This window comes from Sinohyriopsis cumingii, chromosome 6 (assembly GCF_028554795.1).
Source record: "Sinohyriopsis cumingii isolate HCF-2022 chromosome 6, ASM2855479v2, whole genome shotgun sequence".
In the NCBI taxonomy this organism is placed as follows: domain Eukaryota; kingdom Metazoa; phylum Mollusca; class Bivalvia; order Unionida; family Unionidae; genus Sinohyriopsis; species Sinohyriopsis cumingii.
In genome coordinates this window covers 138,815,297-138,839,944 of record NC_142966.1, presented here as the reverse complement: position 1 = coordinate 138,839,944, position 24,648 = coordinate 138,815,297, and the positions used below count along the sequence as shown (strand labels likewise).

At 33.6% G+C, this 24,648-nt stretch overlaps 2 protein-coding genes across 2 annotated transcripts in view; both read right to left on the bottom strand.

Annotated features, from left to right (window-relative positions):
• The window catches only part of LOC149798094 (polyamine-transporting ATPase 13A3-like), a 139,670-nt gene that overhangs the window by 16,385 nt on the left and 98,637 nt on the right, over positions 1-24,648 (bottom strand). Inside the window, exons 23-24 of the mRNA XM_089960838.1 lie at positions 18,710-18,782; positions 6,253-6,403 (exon numbers count right to left, since the gene is read on the bottom strand). Of these exons, the coding sequence (XP_089816964.1) occupies positions 6,253-6,403; positions 18,710-18,782 (224 nt within the window). The remainder of the gene's footprint in view (positions 1-6,252; positions 6,404-18,709; positions 18,783-24,648) is intronic.
• Positions 11,983-15,696, bottom strand: LOC149798097 (uncharacterized). The gene is made up of 2 exons (XM_089963186.1): positions 15,138-15,696; positions 11,983-14,041 (listed from the first exon to the last, which is right to left on the bottom strand). The coding sequence occupies exons 1-2, from the start codon at positions 15,346-15,348 to the stop codon at positions 13,779-13,781; spliced, it is 474 nt and encodes a 157-aa protein (XP_089819312.1). The 5' UTR covers positions 15,349-15,696; the 3' UTR covers positions 11,983-13,778.

Below are 24,648 nucleotides of genomic sequence, written 5' to 3'. Positions count from 1 at the left end.
CCACCAATATAAAAAAAACTTGTTAAAAAATGTCTCAGTGAACTTGTACCAAGAAAGCTACAGGACTGGATCAGATTGGTGTATGACTCATTAAATCTTCTGCCTCTGCTATTTTAGATAGCATAACATTCATAATCAATTTAAGTATTGCAACCTCATCTTCCCCAAAATATGGAAAACTGCAAAAGTAACTCCTATTCACAAATCTGGTTCTAAGGATGATGCTGATAACTACTGACCATTCTCAATACTACCAAACTTGTCAAAACTGATTGAAAAACATGTCCATGACTCATTCATGTCACATTTAACCAAGCACATGCTGTTACACCTTAATCAATCAGCCGTTAGACAGAAACAGACATGGAAGACTGCCTTGATCTCCCTAACTGATAAATGGCTTCAAGCACTTGACCAAGGTAGAATAACAGGATCTGTATTTTGCAGATTTCTGGAAAGCTTTTGACATGGTGTATCATGAAATCCTTATGAAGAAACTGAAAATCTACTAATGTGATGAAAGCACAGTTAGATGGTTTACTTCATACTTAAGTGAGAGAACACAACATGTTTATGTAAATAATGTTCTGTCTGAACCGGGACCACTCCGGTGGCCTAGTAGTTAGAGTGTCTGCCTAAGATGCAGCAGGTCGTGGGTTTGATCCCTGGCCAAGTCACACCAAAGATTTACAAAAATGGTACTAACAGTTGCATTGCTTGGTGCTCAGCATTAAGAGGTTAGTTTTAGGACTGATTGGCCTGATGTCAGTATAATGTGACTGGGTGGAACATCATACTACGTGTCTGTAGCATGATACCCCACTGCTAGACATCACTATAAACTACCATATTGCAGACATCATAGTGATATGTTAAAGCTACGTTTAATTTCCAAGCCACACACACACTCTCACACATGCACACACAATGTATGAACCTGGAACAATTAGATATGGAGTACCACAAGGCTCTATTCTATGTCCAATACTATTTATTTTATTTATTAATGACCTTCCACCTTTACTAAGGGACTCAGTATCATATACAGATCTGTATGCAGATGACACAACAGTGTCAGACATTCAAACACAAAGCATGAACTCGAAATTTCTTTACAGAATGCCCTAAACAAACTGGACAACTGGTGCACGTGCAATGGCATGGTAGTAAATACTGTAAATACTGGTAAAACTAGAATATTACTGATCTCAACAAGGCGAAAAAAGACACATCTTGATAGTGATGAATTATGTCTGACATGGAAGGATAAAAATTTGCAAATAGTCTGTCATGATAGACTACTTGGTGTTTTGGTAGATAATAACCTATCATGGACTGAACATTTCAAACATATCAATAAAAAAGTCAATTCCAGTTTATGGCTTCTCAGTAGGATAATATTTTTCTCCCTGAAAGGCACAGAAAACTATTTTATAACAATTACATACAACCCTATTTAGACTACTGTAATACAGTATGGGGTAATTCAAATGATAAAAACATAGCAAAGCTGGCACATCTTCAAAAAAGAGCATTTTGGGCTAATATCAATCCAGAAAGAAAGCAAGGAAAATTTAGCTGTTAAGTTAAAAATATTACCTATTCAAGACCAAATCCATTTGAGAAAAGCCTAATTAATGTACAGGATATCCATTAATAGTGCTCCTGAATATTAACAATCACTATTCAAGTATAGGCTACCTGGCAATACTCCCCACCTGCAATCCATATCTAACAAACAGTATAAAATTCCACAACCCAAATAAGGAATTATTTAAAAAAGTTTTCAATACACTGGAAGTTTGCTCTGGAATATTATTCCAGTTGAGATTGGAAATGCCCACTCTATTTCCTTCTTTCAAGCCCAATATATCCAGTGGCTTCAGAGATGCAGATAAAATAAATAAATTCCTTTGTATGAGGGCCTCCATGTAGATTAGTTCTTAGCTAATTGTGTTACCCTCTTTAAATAAAATAATTATTATTATTATTATTATGCTCCACCCAGTCAGATTATCCTGATGCCAGGCCGACCAGTCCCAACACTAACCTCTTAATGCTGAGCACCAAGTGAGGAAGTTGCTAGTACCATTTTTATAAGTCTTTGGTAAGACTCGGCCAAGGTTCAAACCTGCAACCTCCTGCATCTGAGCAGATACTCTAACCACTTAGGCACATACTTGGTTGCTTTTATGATCTGGGGCTACTTGAAATCTAGATCAATGGTGCCTTCAATGAAAAGAACTATAAAGTCAGCAGTCTTCATGAGATCATTTCAGTGATGAGACAGAAGTCTTAAATAAAAGCATGTTTGATGTAAGTACACCATTGTCCACAAATCATGTAGATTACAATTTGATGTGCCTTCTGAAAAGGAACATGAATCACAGTAGACACGAGTTAAAGTCAGACTCACTGATGAAATTCATGGCAAAGGTAAATGTATCGCAAAAGACATCAACTAAAAGCTACGCAAGAAATTATGAAAGAAATAAAGCTTATCAATGACAACAAAATTAATAGATGAATTATTTGAAGATCAGTGTGAAATTGAGAAGAACAAAGATGGTATTTGACAACCAGACCGAACTGAGCCTATCTGTTAAGTTACCATGGGTTAGGATTCACACAAGGACAAATTTCAGTTGTATATTTCTCTATTCATATCATGGCTATCCCATGGGGAAAATCCTAAGCAGGGTAAAAATCAACCCAGTGGTAAGTATCAGCTGTATGTGCCCAGTAAGTGTTATAATTGTTAGACAGTGGGATTCTCAACAGTTTCCAAGTTGTGATCCTGGGCCTATAAGTCACTAGAGGGCAAGAATATAAGCTAAGGAGTTATAGTTTCCATGCTATGACCCAGGCAAGAAGTCCCAAGGGGTAAAGACAGACTCTAAGGAGTTGATGTCAGGTGCACAATTGGTCTTTTCGTGCCCAGTTAGGATATTTGTAGTTATGGATGTGGAATCTCAATATTATGACCCAGGTCTAAAATTCATGAAGTGGGTATAGACTCTGGGGCCAGTGGAGACAACAATATCCTCAGCTCTTTTGAAACAGTATGGGATAATTAAGAAAAGAAAAGAAAACATCAAATATTGAAAAATTCAATAAAATTCCAAATCTGCAAACAGCCAAAAGGTTGCTGAAGAAGAGAGAGAAGATGCAGGGAAGTACTCAAGGATGAACAATGGATAGAAATGGGGAGAACATGGAAGAATATTTGGAAAAGTGTTGAAGATATTATAAGCTGGGATTGGCAGTCCCAAAGCAGGTTATTGATACAAATTAAAGTCAGATCCTCAGCCAATGATATACATGATCCTGTCTTTAATATGCATAGATCTTCTTTATTATTCCTTGCACAAAATATGAATAACCTCTTGATCTAATTATTGTATAAGAAACTCTGAAAAAGGGCCAAATAAGCATGAAGAGAGTTCAATTAAAAATTCACACTTTTACAGTGGAAAACCCCCCAACTTTTTACTGTTCTGTTATAATATTAATACAACAAAATTCTAAAGTTTTTATATAAAATAAAACAGGTCTAAAAAAGGCATTTACAAGGAGTTGATTAAAACGAAAAAGATTGATACTGAAGGCATTTTATGTCATATAGTTGCAATCTATGACTTTATTTAGTTGTTAGTTATCAGCAGAACAGGATATAGATTCTTAATGATTATTTATTTCATCTGAATGAAAACTGAATAGTGAGTTTGAAGAATAGTACCACGAATGAGGTATTATATGTCTCTTTAATAATCCTTGATAACCATGTACCAGTTAATTTTATGTTACAAATGAAGTGGTGTGAGCAATCACCTACTAACGCAACAACCTGCTATGGGATTTATGCTATGTGTTACAGTAAATGAATTGTTCAATCTAACATTATTAAAAAGAGTTGTATTTTTTTCTAATGTTTAGTACCATGTTTACCTGCTTACAAAAAGACAAATGTTAACATATGTCATCTTGAAATTCAGTGCCATATGATCTTGTTTATTTCAAGTACAAGGGTTTTGGAATGCAAACTACATTCCATAAAGAAATTGCAATAGTGTATATCTGGTGATTCATGATGAACCATCCTTAATTTCCAAATTATTTAATATAACAATTTAAAAACATGGTGAAAATAAATGCAACAATATAGTATAAATTTCTCCCAAAACAAAAGAATCTCTATCTCTGTTATATTAACCACTGAATATACAGGAACCTGAAATCAGCAACATTCCATGTGTGAAAAATTTGAAACATCAATTGCAAGTTTAAGTTTTACAAATCAATTTTTTATCATAAATATTCTCTGATCGAGTACATTTTTAAAAATAATTTAAATTTTGGGGTCAAAAAGAGGCCTTATAGTACCTACACATTTATTCAGTCAAAGGTAATGTTGCAACATTTGGATAGGATAAATAAATGTTACATTAATTAACATGATGATGCATATGATGACAGCCTATGACAGATATACTTTTATTTCTTTAATTAATGCAATTAATATTTCAACAAGAATTATGAATAAAATATATAGAGTCATTATGGGTATTTCATAGGAATTTTGGATATTTTTTCTTTATAAATCCAGGCAAATGATGACACAAAAAACTGGTACTCCTGCATAGATCTGTTATGAGAGTCCACTTTTTGTTGACAGAAGGACTTGTCTCTGAAAACAGATTTACTGTATACACCTCTCCCTCGATAACTCATGCACAAAGGGGTCCACAAACATAAACCGCACTATAAACGAGGCACGAGTTACCGAGGGACCTCCGAAAATTGAAAAAAAATTGCTTCAACATCAAGAAAACCGTGGGGGGCGGCATTAGGGAACTGGGCTGTTTAATGAATGAATCCTCATTTTACAATTGCATCGATAATAATTTTTAATAATGTGCTTTTCTAATGAAGTTGTTCATTATTCTGTTTAAATAACATTTTTTTCTCTAAAAATATCCAACATATGAAAGATTGTTCCAACTGATTTGAACAACTATCATGTGTATGCGAAAATTCTGTTTATTATGTCACTGTTTTTTTTTTCTTGATCAGTCTGGTTCCTGTAGTGGTATTTAATGGTATCTTGCCAAATCGGTAGTCCACAATTTGCGAACTAGACTAACTGTTGATACACCACCAACAAGATTCCTTTTTTCTCTCCAAAAACATGCAACATTTATTTCATGACATGGCTACATCGAAACTCAATTATTTATTGTTTAATTACTACACTGTTAATGTCGTGATCTCATTGGAAGTAATAATGAAACTTCTTATCATCCCTGAGGATATCTCTAAATGCCAGTTCAAGAATTCTCTGAAACTCACTAGTATTCATTTCGCTTTGCTGCCTTGTTATGAAAGAGTCGGTTAATTTAAGGTAGTTTCTGTTACATACACAATAACATTTATTACAGTGTTCGATTGATCAAATGAAGTGAGTTCACCCGACATACGACCTAGGCCACTATATTTTAAGTTAGTCCGATTTTTGTGCTTTTTAACTTTTCTTTTATTCCACCTCCTATTTTTATTCAAAAGACATAATTAACATGATAATATAAGGGAGGCCAGCTTTTTAATTCAGTGCAACAATACAACAAATACTTCCGCAAGTCAGTTATCGAAACACGGTCGGCACTTAATTAGGTCCTCAGAGAAACGCTCATGGACATAGCTGTTACGGTTGATTGATGCATTCTACGCTTAATTACAAGAGAACACATTGCACTTATGACAATTACACTTAAAAGGAACTAAAAGATGGAACTAGAACAAAAATTTCAATTGATACAAAAATTATTTCATTTGTATTTATTTATTAATGTAAAGCTTACACTCGGCGTAAGAGACATTTTCATTGATCGAAACTTCCTTAATTGCGGTGTACTAGAAATGTAGTTTGGAAAGAAAATGTAAAAAATTGTATGAGTTATTTTTAAATTTGATATTTCATAGGTTTATTAAAATTTCCAGGTCCTATCTACCGTTTTCAATGATAAAACGAGCTATACATAAAAATTTCCATTACCAATTTTGATTGCGATTTTCTTCATGTTCAATAAATAGGGATACATTTTGAGGGTATTTTCGGGTTTAAAAAGTGGTATCCATGCCTGGTACCGCGTTAGCAGCGGGTTTGCGAGTTATCAGGGCGCGAGTTATCAAGGGAGTGGTGTTATTGCACATAATAAACAACGGAATCAACATTTTTGTTCAAAAGAATCTTACCACAGTTGCTGTTGGACATTGAAGTAGTAGAAAACCTGAACCCCAGTCTGGATGAACATGTGTAGCACAAGAGATAGAACTGGCCCCAAACTGATCAAGCTGACCAATGGTGGCTCCTTCACAAGCTTGTGGTATGGGCCTGTCCAGCCAACTAAAATAGGGTCATGATAAGTTGCAGTATGACAACAAATGCACTGTATATATAATGTATGAAGAATGTACAAATATGGCTATTTCTAGTTCAATATACCATGAACTTTGATAATTTATCAAACAGCAACAATTTTCCTGCACCCTAAAGAGATTTGACTTGTCCAAACTGTTTCATTAAAATGCATTCACTGATGTGGACAATGTTTTGGAAAAAAACCTTTCTCTCCCAAACCTGCTATTCAAAAATACTACTACTACTACTACAACATGGAAATAGTACTTATTTTAAAAGGGTGACTCAATTAGTTACAAGTATTAAATGAAATATAATTTTAGGCCCCTATTATGTACAAGCTACAGTGTAATAATGACAAATATATTCACACACACAAATCCATCTAACACACATACTGTGGAAGGAACAGATACATGGAGCCGATTTAATATCATGAGGAATGTTATTCCCATCAGGGTCTGTACTACACAGGAATGTACATTAGTTGAAGCACCAATTTTCAAAGGGTACTTCCACAAACTGGCAGACTCACTGTGGCCAACATCCAAAACAAAGAAATGCAATTTGATTATCAGCAGCCTGTTAAAATTCTGCAGTGAAACTTTGAAAATTACATAGTACAGAATGGTCTGAATTTTCTTTGAATACCATGCATACAAACAGGGTCTGTACTATGTACGAATGTACAATGTGTCTGAACACCATTTTTATTATTTTTTTATTCAAGATAAACTAGGCATCCTAGAAACCATATCCAATGTTGACATGACCATCCATTCATGAGGAATATTGATAACATGATTATCAAGATAGCCAAAGTGGCAGCCATACTGGATGTCTGAGCAGCAGCATTTTTGCTAGGATCAGTTAGACCATGGGATGAATGCAATTAAGCAATATGTGTCTAAAATCTCAAGGCACTCCTCCAGTAAATGTCAAAATCTGAAAGAAGGGATAAACGGAATTGATTATGTAGATACCTTAGTCTCGCAAACAAGGAGAAGATACCTGGAAAAAATCATTTTGTGTGGAAAGGACTTGTACAAAATTCCATTGTCCGATTGGGGAATTGATGTTGCAGATTTGCCGAATATTTCATACCCCGATATTGTAAATTATCTGATCACGAAGAAAAGTGCATACACTTTAGAAGACTTAAAGGCCTATAAATCCTTGAAGTCCTACAATTATTTTGTTAGTGGATGGGTAACAGACATGTAACAACGAGTTGACAACCAGGGCATTTCCTCGTAACTTGATGTGTAAGTACATGATTTTTGTGCTTGTATATACATTCCCATTACTTATCTTGAATTACATTTGGGTATTGTAAAAGAATATGCATTTTAATACTGTTGTGTCAGTTATGAAGCAGCAGCTGTTTTAATAAAATGATGGTTGCCATATCTTTTGTGCCCATTTATTCCTTTCTTGTGAGCAATTTTAAGATGATACCAGCATGAAATTACAAATTACAATGATGAAACATTAGGTTAAATGCATTAAATATATATTTACAATTATATGTCAGCATCACATAATTAATGTAATATTTATTGAGATGGACATTTAGGCATATGTGTACATGTATTTTAAAGTACTCATGTACATATAAAATTGGTACCTTATTGATATTGATCAATTTTGAAAATAATGTTAAAAATTTAAAAATGTACACATCTCTCTCGCAGGTCAAACATTCACAGAGAATGAATGCTACTCCACTTCAGCCATGGAGATAATTGCATTGTCAAATGGAACAGTTATGGCTGCTCATTGAAACTGTATGGCAGGTTTAGGAAAGGTATGCAATCATGCTCTGCTCTGCTATTTGTAATAGAGGCCACCGTGAATATTAGAAATGCTACTACTGTGACAGAAAATAAAGCATAGTGGTTGCTTCCATCTGCTATGCATAAAATTGAACAAAAGTGGGTTTAAGATATTGATTTTATTAGTGCAAAGACTAGAAAGAAGATGCTAGATGACAAAATTCATATGTGTGACAGAAAATAAAGCTTATTGGTTGCTTCCATCTGCTATGCATAAAACTGAACAAAAGTGGGTTCAAGATATGATTTTACTAGTGCAAAGACTAAAAAGAAGATGCTAGATGACAAAATTCATATGTGTACATCTACATCAACCCATCAAAAACTCTAAAAAAGACAATAGTCTGCAACACCTTTTACCACATCTGATGGTATATGTACATCTTTTAAAGAGATCGCACTGTCAAGTAAAAAGCCAGGGATTTTGTCTTTAATACCAAACCATTCTGATGCTTATGTCCCTTCATTGTTAGATGCAAAATACCCAGCTATACTTAATGACTTAGAGAACCATTCTGATGATTATGTCCCGTCATCTTTAGATGAAAAATACCCAGCTATACTTAATGACTTAGAGAACCATTCTGATGATTATGTCCCATCATCTTTAGATGAAAAATACCCAGCTATACTTAATAACGTAAAGGACCATTCTGATGATTATGTCCTGTCATCTTTAGATGAAAAATACCCAGCTATACTTAATGACTTAGAGGACCATTCTGATGATTATGTCCCTTCATCTTTAGATGAAAAATACCCAGCTATACTTTATGACTTAGAGGACCATTCTGATGACTTATAATGTCCCTTCATCTTTAGATGAAAAATACCCAGCTATACTTCATGACTTAGAGGACCATTCTGACGATTATGTCCCATCATCTTTAGATGAAAAATACCCAGCTATGCTTAATAATTTAGAGGACCATTCTGATGATTATGTCCATTCATCTTTAGATGAAAAATACTCAGCTATACTTAATGACTTAGAGGACCATTCTGATGGCTTATAATGTCCCTTCATCTTTAGATGAAAAATACCCAGCTATACTTAATGACTTAGAGGGCCATTCTGATGGCTTATAATGTCCCTTCATCTTTAGATGAAAAATACCCAGCTATGCTTAATAACTTAGAGGACCATTCTGATGATTATGTCCCTTCATCTTTAGATGAAAAATACCCAGCTATACTTAATGACTTAGAGGACCATTCTGACGATTAGGTCCCTTCATCTTTAGATGAAAAGTACCCAGCTATACTTAATGACTTAGAGGACCATTCTGATGATTATGTCCCTTCATCTTTAGATGAAAAATACCCAGCTATACTTAATGACTTAGAGGACCATTCTGATGATTATGTCCCTTCATCTTTAGATGAAAAATATCCAGCTATACTTAATGACTTAGAGGACCATTCTGATGATTATGTCCCGTCATCTTTAGATGAAAAATACCCAGCTATACTTCATGACTTAGAGGACCGTTCTGATGATTATGTCCCTTCATCTTTAGATGAAAAATACCCAGCTATACTTTATGACTTAGATGACCATTCTGACGATTATGTCCCTTCATCTTTAGATGAAAAATACCCAGCTATACTTCATGACTTAGAGGACCATTCTGATGGCTTATAATATCCCTTCATCTTTAGATGAAAAATACCCAGCTATACTTAATCACTTAGAGGACCATTCTGATGGCTTATAATGTCCCTTCATCTTTAGATGAAAAATACCCAGCTATACTTAATGACTTAGAGGACCATTCTGATGGCTTATAATGTCCCTTCATCTTTAGATGAAAAATACCCAGCTATACTTTATGACTTAGAGGACCATTCTGATGACTTATAATGTCCCGTCATCTTTAGATGAAAAATACCCAGCTATACTTAATGACTTAGAGGACCATTCTGATGATTATGTCCCTTCATCTTTAGATGAAAAATACCCAGCTATACTTAATGACTTAGAGGACCATTCTGATGATTATGTCCCTTCATCTTCAGATGAAAAATACTCAGCTATACTTAATGACTTAGAGGACCATTCTGATGATTATGTCCCTTCATCTTCAGATGAAAAATACCCAGCTATACTTAATGACTTAGAGGACCATTCTGATGATTATGTCCCTTCATCTTTAGATGAAAAATACCCAGCTATACTTAATGACTTAGAGGACCATTCTGATGATTATGTCCCTTCATCTTCAGATGAAAAATACCCAGCTATACTTAATGACTTAGAGGACCATTCTGATGATTATGTCCCTTCATCTTCAGATGAAAAATACCCAGCTATACTTAATGACTTAGAGGACCAAGACTGCTTCGACATGGGAAAAGAAGTCTTGTTATTACACTGTGAGCAAATTGCAGCAAATATCAGTGCATCTAAAGAAGAATCTATTCATGTTGAAATGGCTACAAAAGCACAAGCTAACTGCAAAGTATGGTTTAGGTTCTAGGCAGGTCGTATAACTGCCTCAAAACTGAAAGCTGTATGTCAAACATCAGCTGAGCAGCCTTCCCATTCACTTATTAAGAGTATTAAATAAATTCACTACCAGTGCAACAAAATGGGGGTGTGACCATGAGAAAGTAGCTTTGCAGAGATACATTACTGAGATGTCAATTTACATGACAATTTTGAAAAAATAGATTTTGGACTTGTCATCAATCCAAACTTTCCATACATGGGTGCTTCACCAGATTCTTTTGTAAAATGTGATTGTTGTGGCCAAGGCTGAACAGAGATCAACTGCCCATTCTGTGTGAGAGGTGAAAAATTGGTGGATGTTACAGACTCAAAGTCATGTTAGCAAAAGATAGATGAAGGTTTACAACTGAAAATGACACATACCTGTTATTATCAAGTTCGGTGTCAGCTATCTGTTTGTGAGAAAGACTTCTGTGACTTTATTGTTTGGACTGTAAAAGACTATCACTGTGAAAGGATAGAGTCCAATGAAGACTTTTGGTCAGCTGCATTAGAAAAGGTAAACCGCTTCTTTCATCAGGTCATTTTGCTTGAGCTAGTGGGAAAATATTACTCAAGGCCTGTTTGAAATGACCATATAAATAACGTTCTGTGTGAAAGGCTGTCTCTCAGTCATGCCAATATTGTTAACTACTCTGTCAGTGAAGAAAGCAGTGGTGGTATTATTTGTACATGTCAAACAGTTTATGATCCTGAAAATGATTCAGTTATTGGGTGTGATAATGCAACATGTTCTTTCAAGTGGTTTCACTTTGAATGTGTTAACTTGAAAAGAGTTCCAGAAGGAAAATGGTATTGTTCCACCTGTTCTCAACCAGAATTTAAAAAGACTAAAATACAAGATGTGCAGAAACAGAAGTTGAGATTTCAGTGTCAGGTGACAGATTTGTTGTGTTCATGTATCTCTACATAAATGTTTTGATAATAATTAAATATATATATATGAGAATTTTACAGTGACTTAAGAGTTAATTTAGCTTTGAATCATGAGGAGTCATAAAGAATGGGAAAAAGGATGATAAATATATATATATATATATATATAGAGAGAGAGAGAGAGAGAGAGAGAGAGAGAGAGAGAGAGAGAGAAAGAGAGAGAGAGAGAGAGAAATATATGGTATATATATGGACAATACAAAAGTACTGTAATAAATGATGTAGGACAATATTTAAGTGATGTGTATTGATCTATTAATAAATGAAAACAACTCTTGAAATAGTTGTTCTTGAAGCATTTAATTTGAAGAGGGTTGCTAACTTGTATTGAAATTCATTAAAGTTATACAAAATCATAGTATTTAGCTTCATGAAATTTATAAATATTTGTAACAAGTACTATCATACAGTACATTTATTCTCCAAATACACTCATACAGTACATTTATTCCCCAAGTACACTCATACAGTACATTTACTCCCAAAGTACACTCATACAGTACATTTATTCCCCAAATACACTCATACAGTACATTTATTCACCAAATACAGACATACAGTACATTTATTCCCCAAGTACACTCATACAGTACATTTATTCCCCAAATACACTATTACAGTACATTTATTTCCCAAATACACTATTATAGTACATTTATTCCCCAAGTACACTCATACAGTACATTTATTCCCCAAATACACTCATACAGTACATATATTCCACAAATACACACAAACAGTACACTTATTCCCCAAATACACTCATACAGTACATTTATTCCCCAAATACACTCATACAGTACATATATTCCCCAAATACACACAAACAGTACATTTGTTCCCCAAGTACACTCATACAGTACATTTATTCCCCAATTACACTCATACAGTACATTTATTGCCAAAGTACACTCGTACAGTACATTTATTCCCCAAATACACTCATATAGCACATTTTTTACCTAGCTTTCAATCATTCATAAACATTTACTGTGGCTAACAGTGAAAACAACAGTATGCTGGTATCATTACTTTATAGCAGGTTGGCAGTTATCACATTCAATTATTGATAAGAATAGATGTACACAACAGAAGATTAAATTTTAATTGAATGGTACAACAGATTCACACAAATTAATTAGTACACAGTAGTAATTTTATCTATAACAGAAATCTCATCTTCAGAACTTATGACAGTCGATAGGAAGTGTGTCCTGAAGTAGTGTGTTCCTCAACTGGCCAATAACCCTTTCTACGTGAATTCTTAAGTGTGATAATTTTCTGGATGTCTCAAGTTCCAGGGCAGACATTTGTCTCTTGCCTCTTGAAAATGCTGGAATTTTTGTCTCAGCACCTCTTAGTCCAACACATTTTTTTAAGTTAAATCCATGGTCAGCTAAAACTATATCCCCATGGTTTAATTTATTCAAAAAGCCACAATTTTCTGTAATGAATTTATCAGTAGCACATCCTCCCCATGCCTCTAACAGAAATGATATAACCCCTGAGGTGTAATACCAATTAAGTATTTTACTGTTTTATGATGCTTGTGCGATGACCAGGTAGATGCTCTTGCATGAAGATCTGATGGGTGCTCAATGAAGATCTCAAAACAGTCTATAATCACAGCAACTTATGAGCCAAAAGTGTTCCTAAATTCCATGGGCATTGTTTTCCGGAGCTCACCCCTGTCTGGCCAGAAAATTAAGAATTGCAACTGTGAATACATGACACTTATCAATGAAAGAAACAGTCTTGAAACAGTTGTTTTAGAAACAATGAATCTGTATGCTAAGTCCTGTAATAGTATGTTCAGTCTCAACCTCATTAACACAAGAATACATTTTTGAAATTTTGACAAAGAACACTTTGAGGAGTCATTGATGTAACCTTACACTAATTTGTACACAGCCATTAAGATTGCAGGATGTTGGTAAAACAGTATAATATTTCACTTTTTCATCATTTCCAATAAAGGACTCTTCAGTAACTTCAGTTGCAGATTTCTGCTGCCTCAGGTCAAAGTTCTCTAATGTCAATCTGTTTAGTTCATCCATTGTTAATTTACTAATCTTGTTTACATCCAAAGTATTTTCATTATGAGAATCTCCAAAATTATTTTCCAGTTTACCCGTTTAATAGAACTTGCACTTAACTTGACAATTGTTTCCAGAAACAACTGAAATATTATCAGATTCAACATTTTCCTCTTGAATTGTGACAACAAGTTAAGCAAAGCCTGTGCAGCATCATAAACCTCTTTCTTTTTTTGCGCTCTGCCATTCTGTTGTAGTGGGTGCCCAGTCAAGGTTGTTTCATCATAAAGTACAGCAGGCTTACCTGAAAGCATATTAGGGAATATTCAAACATGAGTGCAATTTTTGTAGGCAACATATGAAAAAAATGACATTAAATATTACTTAGCATTACTCAGAGTATTACGAGAATAGAAATGTAGTTGTGATACATTTTCCAGCATTACAAACAAGATATGTTCAAACAGGACACAAGTACCAACCCAGCCCACTTCCTTCCGCTTCAATCTCCATCTCCATTTTTAATTCCCTGAGAAATGTGATCAGACATAATGAACTGCTGTAGATCATTAGTGACCAGACGCACTGAAGCTCTTTTGCATTATCCAGGCAGTTAGATGCAACATACTGACACTATATAAATAATTTACTTTAAATAGCCCCTCAACTTTCTAGCTTAAAAAATCAGTGATGACCATCCAAAATATGTCAGTAATTTCCCTGATAATAAGTACGTTCATTATATATGTATATGTACCTAAACAACAGTACTTATACATGTATATATCACCTTGTGACATTTGCAACACTGTTTATACTGATGTTCATTAAAACAGACTACACTGATGTACACTGAAACAGACTACACTGAAGTACACTGAAACAGACTAGACACTGATGAAACAGACTACACTGACGTACATTGAAACAGATCACACTGATGTACACTGAAACGGACAACAATGATGTACATTGAAATGGACTAAACTGATGTACATTAAAATGGACTACACTGATGTACACTGAAACTGACTACAGTGATGTACATTAAAACAGACTACAATGATGTACATTGAAATGGACTACAGTGATGTACATTGAAATGGACTACACTGATGTACACTGAAACAGACTACAATGATGTACATTGAAACGGACTACAATGATGTACATTGAAATGGACTACAGTGATGTACATTAAAAATGGACTATATTGATGTACATTAAAATAAACTACACTGATATACATTAAAATGGACTATACTGATGTACATTAAAATGGACTACACTGATGTACGAAGTGGACTACACTGATGTACATTAAAGCAGACTACAATGATGTACATTAAAATGGTCCACACTGATGTACATAAAAATGAAAAAGAAGATTGTAAACTTACCAGATATAAAATTATCAGAACATCTTTTGGAATGCTTGGTGTGCACAAAGTTGGACCTGTTCAGATGAGCTAACCAGAAGGTTTGGCGTACTTCACTCAACTGTCGAGTCTTTTCTCCTTGATTTTTTATCACAGACGGGATGGAATAAAACAATTTTTTATCACGACCTGATCGATTATGACAGCCAACAACACAGCATGTATTTACCATGATTTAACTGTCAGAGTAAACTAAATAAATATTGATAAATTATATGAAGCATGTTAACCCTGTTGTTGTCAAGCACTTGACCATTAAGGCAGTGGAATGGAAGTTGTAAATGCCCACAGGCATTTCGATTGGGAACTATATATAGTTTAGGAGTAGTGATAACAAACTTGTGCTAATCAATGGATAGACATCGGAAAGTAGACAATGGATATGAGACAACAGATCATCTCCCAAGCTATTAAGTTATATGACCAACAGAGCTAACGATGTCAAAATGTTATGTATTATCTGTAAATTTAAATTTTTTAAATTCATGAACATTAATTGTAGTGATTATCTTTTGCTAAGTTTTTTATATAGAGGCATAGGTTTTAAGATATTAAGAGTGACTAGATTGTATCAAACTGTTCAACAACTGATTTATCATAGACAACACTTCTAAAATAATAAGCAATTCATGTGAATGTGAATTTACTGCAATAGTTCAATCATCAGTGATAAGGTAAATTACTCATATAAAAACTGAAACTTATATACACTTCAATTTTTCCAAGACAAATGAATATATATATATATATATATATATATATATATATATTTATATATATATTGTGATTGAAATTTCACTGACTGTGCCAACATTTCTGAAAATATCAGTGAGACTTTGTGATTTAAATTTCACTGACAGTTTGCCAAAAATTCTGAAAATATAGTGATATTTTTTTATTGTAGTATCACTGACATTTAAATGAACAATATCAATAAGATATAATAAAATTTATTTTTTGTTTCTTGTACAATTTGAATGATTTTCAGCAACATTTATATTTCTCGTTTCTGTAATTTTATTGTTTATTTTGGGAACAATAACTTCTTTCCACATCTTTCCCTGCTCTATCTCTTTTTCAAATTTTTGTTGTCGTTGTTCTTGTATTTTTGTTTAACTTTAATTGGATTTAACTGCCCTCAAACAAGACTGTTTTCTTGTTTTCTGTTTTAAAGCCGAGTTTCACTTTGCTCCTGACCTGAATCTGTTCCTTGATATGGACCCTTTTTTAATACTGTCTCCAAAACTGTTTTCTTTTTTATAATACTCTATTTGGTCCCCTTCCACAATGAGCTTTCTAACAAGTATTTGTTCTGCATATTATTTAACAGATGATCACTGTAAAGTGCTTTCTGATTGGTCAAAAGTCTGTACTTGCCCAATGAATTGTCACATAATAGAAGCTGATGGGAATGAGTATGCTTGCTAAATATGGCGATTCGAATTTCAGAGCAGGATACAAGTTTGAATAATCAGTTGAAAAATGTGTGACATTGAGAACAGCTTAAAATGCAAAATCGATGGGAACGTAATTGGTCAATCTGTATGAAAACTGATCACCAGGACTAGTATTTTGCTTTTAGTGCCATGAAGAGCTTTATAGAAATGGCTAATGTGCCAATTATGACAAGGAGTTAAACCAGGATAATTTCGAAGTTATACAAATCCAAACTGATTAACTTCCAGAGTTTAAGGTGGGACAATGTATAGCTCACTGGTGGGAATTGTTGATATTGTTACCAGATACCCATGTCTATCAAAGATAGTCATATCTCTGCGGAGTTTTCTTGGCCTGCAAGTAGAATCATCCTTCAATATCATGAGTGGTATTATTGTTTATACTGGTATTATCAAAATATTCTAGTTGTGTTAGAATTCAGAGTAAAATAAGAGTAAATATATCATGATAAATGTTATATGTCACGGCTGGTTATGCAACAAGGACTAATTCAAGACACCACAACATAATCATAGTTTGTACATTATTAAAAAATCAAGTCTGCACTGTAAAACAGTGACATAATTCAGGCTCCTAGCATTTCTTTTTTTCATAATCAGTGTCTCAAATGGATGCTTTTCTGTAATTTTGCATCATTTTCACAGCTGAATTTTTCAATGCAGGATAATATTTTATATATGTATGTTCACAAATGCCTGTGCATATGTTCCAGACTTGATACTTTGATTTTTAAGATCACTTAATTATTTAGTGTCAAGCCAGATTTTTCACATCATGTTGTATTTACTATATATATTGTACGTAATAGATAGAAGGCCTCAAGGTAGATTAGTTCTGTAATTCAGTACCTTCGCTAAATAAAGTCTTTATTATTTATATTATTGTTATTAACCATTATCTCTTGCCTTGGATGCCATATAATTACAACATCTGTATATTTTTTTCATGTACACTGAAATATCACCTTGATTAATAAAGTCCTGTTTAATTCATATCCATTATTTGTTTGAAAACCCTTTGAAATGTCTGAAAAATTGCTAACACTTCAGATAAATACTATATAATGATCAAAATTTTAGTGAAATGTTAGAGATCTCACCAAAAGTTCAGTGAAAGTTTTGACCAAAATTTGTGTGAAACCTCACCAAAATTTTGGTGAAAGTTTTGGCTAGAATTTATGTAAAATCTCACAAATATTTCAGTGAAATTTTAGTGAGATCTTGCCAAAATTTCAATCAAAGTTTTGGTTAAAATATTTGTGTAATCTCACCAAACTTCCAGTGAAATGAAAAAAGACTTAAATGATGCCATCAGGGATTAGGTTTTGTATGTAGGAAAAAAAATGAGGACATGAAAAAACCTGAATCTTGTTTGATAATGTCTGTCAAAATAAAATTTATGATTCATTTTAAAAATTATTGTGAATATTTATCATTGATTCCCAATGATGTCTAAGAATCTTCAGGCAGTTAATAAAAATCTGAAGCAGATTTTTTTTATTGGATGATATTTATGTGAACATTTTAGGCAGCCATTTTTTAGAGGGAAACCTTAGGTGGATTTTTATTTCAGGTTGAAATTTTAGGCTGTTTTTTTTTTTCAAGTAGGGTTTTATTTCAGACAGAAATCTTAGATGGATTTTTTTGTTTAAGCAGAATCTTAGGACAACTAATCAGCATATTTCACCTAAAATTCTGCCAGAAATCCACCTAAGGTCCACTTGAAATTCGCCTAAGCTTCATTAAGTTTATGGGTACCAGTAGGCAGAAAATGCTCAAGAAACCTGTCTGAAATCTTCCTAAAGTCTGCCTGGAAAATGTTGTACAGGATTTCAGGTGGATTTTCATTTCAGAATGAAATTTTATTATTCAAGCAGAATATTAGGACAACTAATTTGCGTATTTTGCCTAAAATTTCATCCTGAATCTGCCAGAATTCCACTTGAAGCTCATCTAAGCTTCCTTAATATGAGCAATTACGGTTTAGGCAGAAAGCGCTTAAAAACCCCAATATGAAATCTGCCTTAAAGTCCACGTAAAAATTTCGTATGAGATATACAAAAATAAAATACTTGCATGTAACACTGAGAGTTGTCAACAGGACGAGATCAATGAACAAGAATTCAAAATCTGTCAAGTTATTTCCAATCTGCAATAAAACGAAAATTCATATCACTAATTTCTTTACATGTGGTTATGCATCAAGGTTATTCAATTCATCTTAGACTCTATCAATGACATAGACATTGACTTAAATGAAGTCAATATGGATAAACAGAATGTGGAGTGGTAACACTCGGTGATACAGTAAAACCTGACTTGAGATAGCTTTTGCTGTCAATTAAGACTAGTTTTATAACACTGAAATCAATTACTATGTGAAATCTGAATGAAGTTTATTTTGCATGTATTTTGTGGTCAAATGGAAAATCAGAAGAGCTAGCTAGCTACGGTCATAGAATTAAACAGGTTCACAAATACCCTGATGTTTGTCTAACACTGGGAATAATCTGCATATAACAAAGTAGTAAGAAAAGTTACAGTGACCTACTTTTTTCTTAGAAAGAGCATAATGATGCAAGGAACACCCCAACCAAGTCTAATGTGGATACCATACCTACTGATTGAGATCTTTCAGGAGGACAAAACATTTACTCTAGGATTAACCTGTCATTTTTGTGTAACAAAAGTAGGTTTCTGTGATAAACTTTCAAATGGGATGGTTTAGAGTGAAGTAAGAAACAAACTAAGCAATTTTCATGAACACACATACCTTTAGCTGGAGAATTGCCAGTAAGACCAGACTTTTACACTGAAGTTCACATATAAACAATAGTCCTTAGTGTGTGGAATGTAGGTCACTCGACCACAATTCTCCTGGAGAGTTTCAGAATGATGCAAGAAACACCTTATCTAGTTCTTTGAATACCATGTACACAACTACAGAATTTCTATGAAGCTAAATATTTTGCACTGGTTAACCCATAATTAATGAAGTGAAAAGTGTAAGAAAAGTAGGACACTGTGACCTATTTGCAATGGGGATGGATCAGAATGATGTCTCAGAATTACTATTGTGTGTGTGTGGTGGGTGGGGTTTCCTGAATTTCTTACTATGCCACTACTTGAACAAGTTCAAAGAATATATCATGCCTACAGCTAAAGATATGGCTACATTTATACAAATTTTACACTGGGGTTAACCTTTAGTAACAATGGCAGGTATTGATAAAGGGAACTGTGAACTATATTCCAAGGGGTTGATAAGAATAATTAAAAAAGCACCATAATTTGCATGAAGATAGCAATGTAAATAAAAATCTTCTGAACTATAAACCTGATTGAGGATGATGCTAATGGTGCCAGGAGTAATTCATACAAATTTAGACAATATTTGCAGTAATGTCTGTTAGTTTTTATTTATTTATTCTTAGTTTGCACTACCAATAACCAAAATCAGAAAACTTACAAACAACATTTTCCAAATTAAACAACAAGTACTGAAAGAGAATTTTATGCTGGCAAGAGCGTTTGTTTCTCAGGACATGTTTACTGCACCAGGCTGGATCTTTGGTGTTGTTATGTATGTTTGATTTAATTTAACTGTTTGTTTGCTGGTTTTAAATTTGTATATATTATTTTTATATTCCATTACATGCTATTGTAATGTAATTTCATCTACTGAATTTGATATTTTCCGGAAATTCAGTTCAGTTTTTTTGAAAACCTATTATTAGAACTTTGTATCTAATGCTGACCTAGTTCCTCTCCTTATTTCATGACTTTAAGTTAATAACTTTTTTTTACACTTTTATTTTTTCTTAGTGTGGGATTTATAGAGTGAAATCGAGGCTATACTAGGAGTACATGATTTTAGACATGTAAATAGCTTCTACATTATTATCTCAAAATTCTGGTTTTACTGGAATTGTGCAGTAGCCAGATTTAATAGTGATGTTTTGAGAAAATATTTCAGTTGGGCTTTAAACTCTTAGATGTCAAGGTGTTTTTTTTCTGTTGTAACCAATTGGAGTTTAAATTTAAATTTTCTTCAAATTATTTGGATTCTAAGAGATTATTTTTCCCTGTAAATACTTGTGCTTGGAATTAATTCTTGGACAAAGATAATTATTGAAATTTACAGATTTCAAACACCGGAATATTATTTTCTGTGGTTCAACAAAGAACTGGTGACACTTCAGTATTATACTGACTACAGTATACTTCATTGCCTTCCATTTTGGATTTTTGTCAAATTCATTAGAACATTGGATTATTTTGGGATTAGATTTGGATTTGATTCTTAAAGCCGTAAGTTCTTTTTCTCATTTTTACCATGTTTTCTAGGGAAATAAATTATCTGTTAAATTTTTACAAAGCTTATTGTCTTCACTTTTTTGTTGTTGCTGTTTATGAGAGCCAAAACACGAAACAATGTAACAGTGGTTTCATTTTGTTCCCTACCTCCCTCCACCACAAAGATCTTCTCATGAATACCACCTGTATTGAGAGAATATAACACTAGCTTCCAGATTTTACTATACTAAGACTCCTAAAACTAGAAAAAAAACACCAGATGACAGAAACATGTGTGACTTGAAATGTGTTCAAATAACACAGGTACTCCTCCTTGTATGGTGCAACTGAAGATACCTTGATTGAATATTTAAGTCTAAGTCAGTCAAGAGCCATACCTCCATCAATATTTCTGTTCAAAACTGTGACCTAAGTCTTCAATATATATATTTATAATCACACCAATTTTTTTTCCTCCCAAGTCCTTCAAACAGATATTGAGCTCAAACTTACAACAAAAAAATGTGACAATGCAAGATGGGACAGACATGGAGAGTATTATATTTCAACCACCACCACCCAGAACTGAATATAGTATAGCAAGAACATTAGAACTTCCAACATTTAAATGCACAATAATGCCTAATATTCTCAAGGTTAGTAGAATTTTGGAATAAAGAATATAAGAATCACAAACTCACAGACCCCTTCATAAGACCTTAATAATAATAATAATAATAATGATTTTATTTAAAGAGGGTAACACAATTAGCTAAGAACTAATCTACCTTGAGGCCCTCATATAAAGGAACTTACTTATTTTAGCTGCATCTCTGAAGCCACTGGACATATTGGGGTTGGAAGAAGGAAACAGACTGGGCATTTCTAATATCAACTGGAATACTATTCCAGAGCAATGTTCCTGAGTATTGGAGACTTTTTAAAAATAATTCCTTATTTGGTTTGGGAATTTTATACTGTTTGGAAGACACGGATCGCAGGTTGGGGAGTATTGCCAGGTAGCCTATACTGGAATAGTGATTGTAAATATTCAGGAGCACTTTTATTGGATATCCTGTACATTAATTTGGCTTTTCTCAGATGATGCAATGACAAGGAATGACACTTTGTATAGCATTAGGAATACAGGGATGACTCGGGAACTTTAAAGCTACTTGTTGCAGTAAATCACAGCATTATGCAGTCTGTCTGTCCATCTTTACTGAATACATCAATTCTGTGTACGTTTTATGTTCTACATTCTTAAAGATGTATGGATCCTTGTTTAACTATTATAAAAATAGTCCATACCATCTGTCTATTATTTATAGCTAAATTACGTACATGTATACGATATATCTTAAGACATTAAGAGTGTAAGGTCATGTTGAATCTATAAACATATGTTTATGTGCGTGTTTACAGTTAATAATAATATTAGTAGTAAACATTTTGGGAAGTTTGGGTTTGTTTTCCATCGGACAGGTCAGTCAGGTGGGTTCTTTGAATTAATTTATTTCCCATATGATGGGTTAGGTCATGTGGGTTCTTTTACAATGTTGGAGATTTGCAAACTGTCCCATATGAGTAGAATAATGTGTTTTCTACCACTAATTTTTTGTATATAAGTTGCAATGGCTGGACAATTTATTCATCCTTATCTTTGTGTTCTTGTTGGAATATCAAGTCTTCAGACATATTTTATGTTGTATTTTGATATTATTTGAGGGGAAATATTTGTTTGAATTATTCATTAGAATCAGAAAGTGCTCACTGGACTACAATATTATTCCAGGACTATTGTGAATTATTCAAAGGAGTTCAGGACAACACTATTCTGCCACATCATGACTCTTGGCAGACCAGTATATTCAAAGATCTGAAACTTATCTTGAACAGTTAATTATTTTTGACTTGTATAAAACTTTGTTTTGTAATTATTTTTAATTCAATTGATGATACTGTAAGTTCCTCTTAGATTTTCATTATGTAACTTTGATAAATAAATTGTTTGTAACGTTTTACAAACTTTATTGGTTTTGCTTTTTTGTTACTATGTTGATGACCTTTCAGTTGTATCGGTTCATATACTGAGTATGTCCATCATAATGAGTCATTCTGTGTCCTTATATTCAGCTCTTTTAACATTATGCATAATCTAGAACTTTAACACTGAGCTTAATGTAGGTTGTGGACATAGATACAGACAGAGGCTGGAGAAACAGATGGACGGACATGTACATGGAACCAACATAATTACCGGATCACATTTCTGCAAGGCAGGCTCCCCACAAATTTGGCTTAACTACTTATGCCACAAAATATAGGGATGTTACACAGATTTAGGGTAAAAAATGAACAGATAAAAAGATGGGATTTGATACGGATTTATATTTAGTGTTGGGATGGCTAGAGAGCTGGAAGTCTTTCAGTGTAACCCGTACAGAAAAATCTCACAAGTTCACATGAGCTGCTCATAAGCTGCACATGAGAACCTTGTTAGAAATGTATGCAAATTGGGTAGATTTTGCAGGCTCATGTGTGCAGTTTGTTAGATCTTGTGAGCCAAGGAAAAACTAACCTGATTCTCACGTGAGCAGATTTTGCTCACGTGAGAATCTAAATTTTCACATGAGAAAGTAGAACTTAGAAAACATTCTTTTCCATTACATACAACCATGCCTGAAAATAAGGCAGAGTTCTAATTTCTCACGTGAGTTATCACGTGAGAAACTTGGACTTTGATTCTGATTAAACACTTATTTCAAATTTATTCAAAGTTGGATTTTCTCATGTGAGTTATCACATGAGCAATTTGGACTTAAATATTTTGTGTAAATGTTGAATGTCAAGCATCTCCATTATTGTCAAATAGACATCATTTCTACTTTGCACTTGTTCATGTTGCTTTGTTGTATTTTTTAAATTTTAAAACATCTTCAACTTATTTTCTCACAGTGAGTTTTAATCTTATTTTGACCCAACAGGCTCCTTGTATTTGAACATATTAAGGTTCATTTCACTGTTCATAAAACGAAACAATTCAGAATTAAGGTCTCGTATAACCAGACTACCCATTAAACTTTAACATCTGTCAAAGAATAGAGTTAATAACTAGCATACTGATCGTGGTTAATGTTTAATAAAGTAATCCGTAAAAAGGTTAAATGTTTCTCTCCCCAAAATACACGGTTTACAAATATAAAAAGGAAATAAAACTTTTGCCCTAAAATGAATCCTATGTTCCATAAACATATGATGCAACTCATTTATTCACAAACTTCTAAAACCCCACTATAAAATTGTAAAACAAATACATAGCCACATATCTGGAAAAAAAATAAACACTGATGCACAGTCCTTTTGGCCTAATAAACTCTCAAGTCATTTTCCAGAAAAATTAGAGAATTACATAAACTACGTCATTTTCTTCCATGCCTAACATTCGCACAAAAAGTCAATACAATCTTATACTTACTGAATTGTGTAATTCGGCTTTGGGGTCATCCATTTAGTACGTACGCAAAAATCTGGCAAAGCTTGACCCCCCCCCCCAACACATGCATACTTTTTTTACGCTTCCCCCCCCCGCGTACGTACGCTTGACGCCCCCCTCCCCATATTCTATAAAACGGTCTATGTTTAATCCACGCAGAAACCATAATGGATTAATAATATTAACGTGTTTAATAAAACATTGTCCACCGACGTTGAATGTC

Bases quoted from the DNA above. Each gene is read 5' to 3' on its own strand.
- LOC149798097 (XM_089963186.1), bottom strand. From the start codon at position 15,348: ATGGTAAATACATGCTGTGTTGTTGGCTGTCATAATCGATCAGGTCGT. The intron at 14,042-15,137 runs GTAAGTTTACAA...ATATGCTTTCAG, and splicing joins TTCTGATAATTTTATATCTG to GTAAGCCTGCTGTACTTTAT.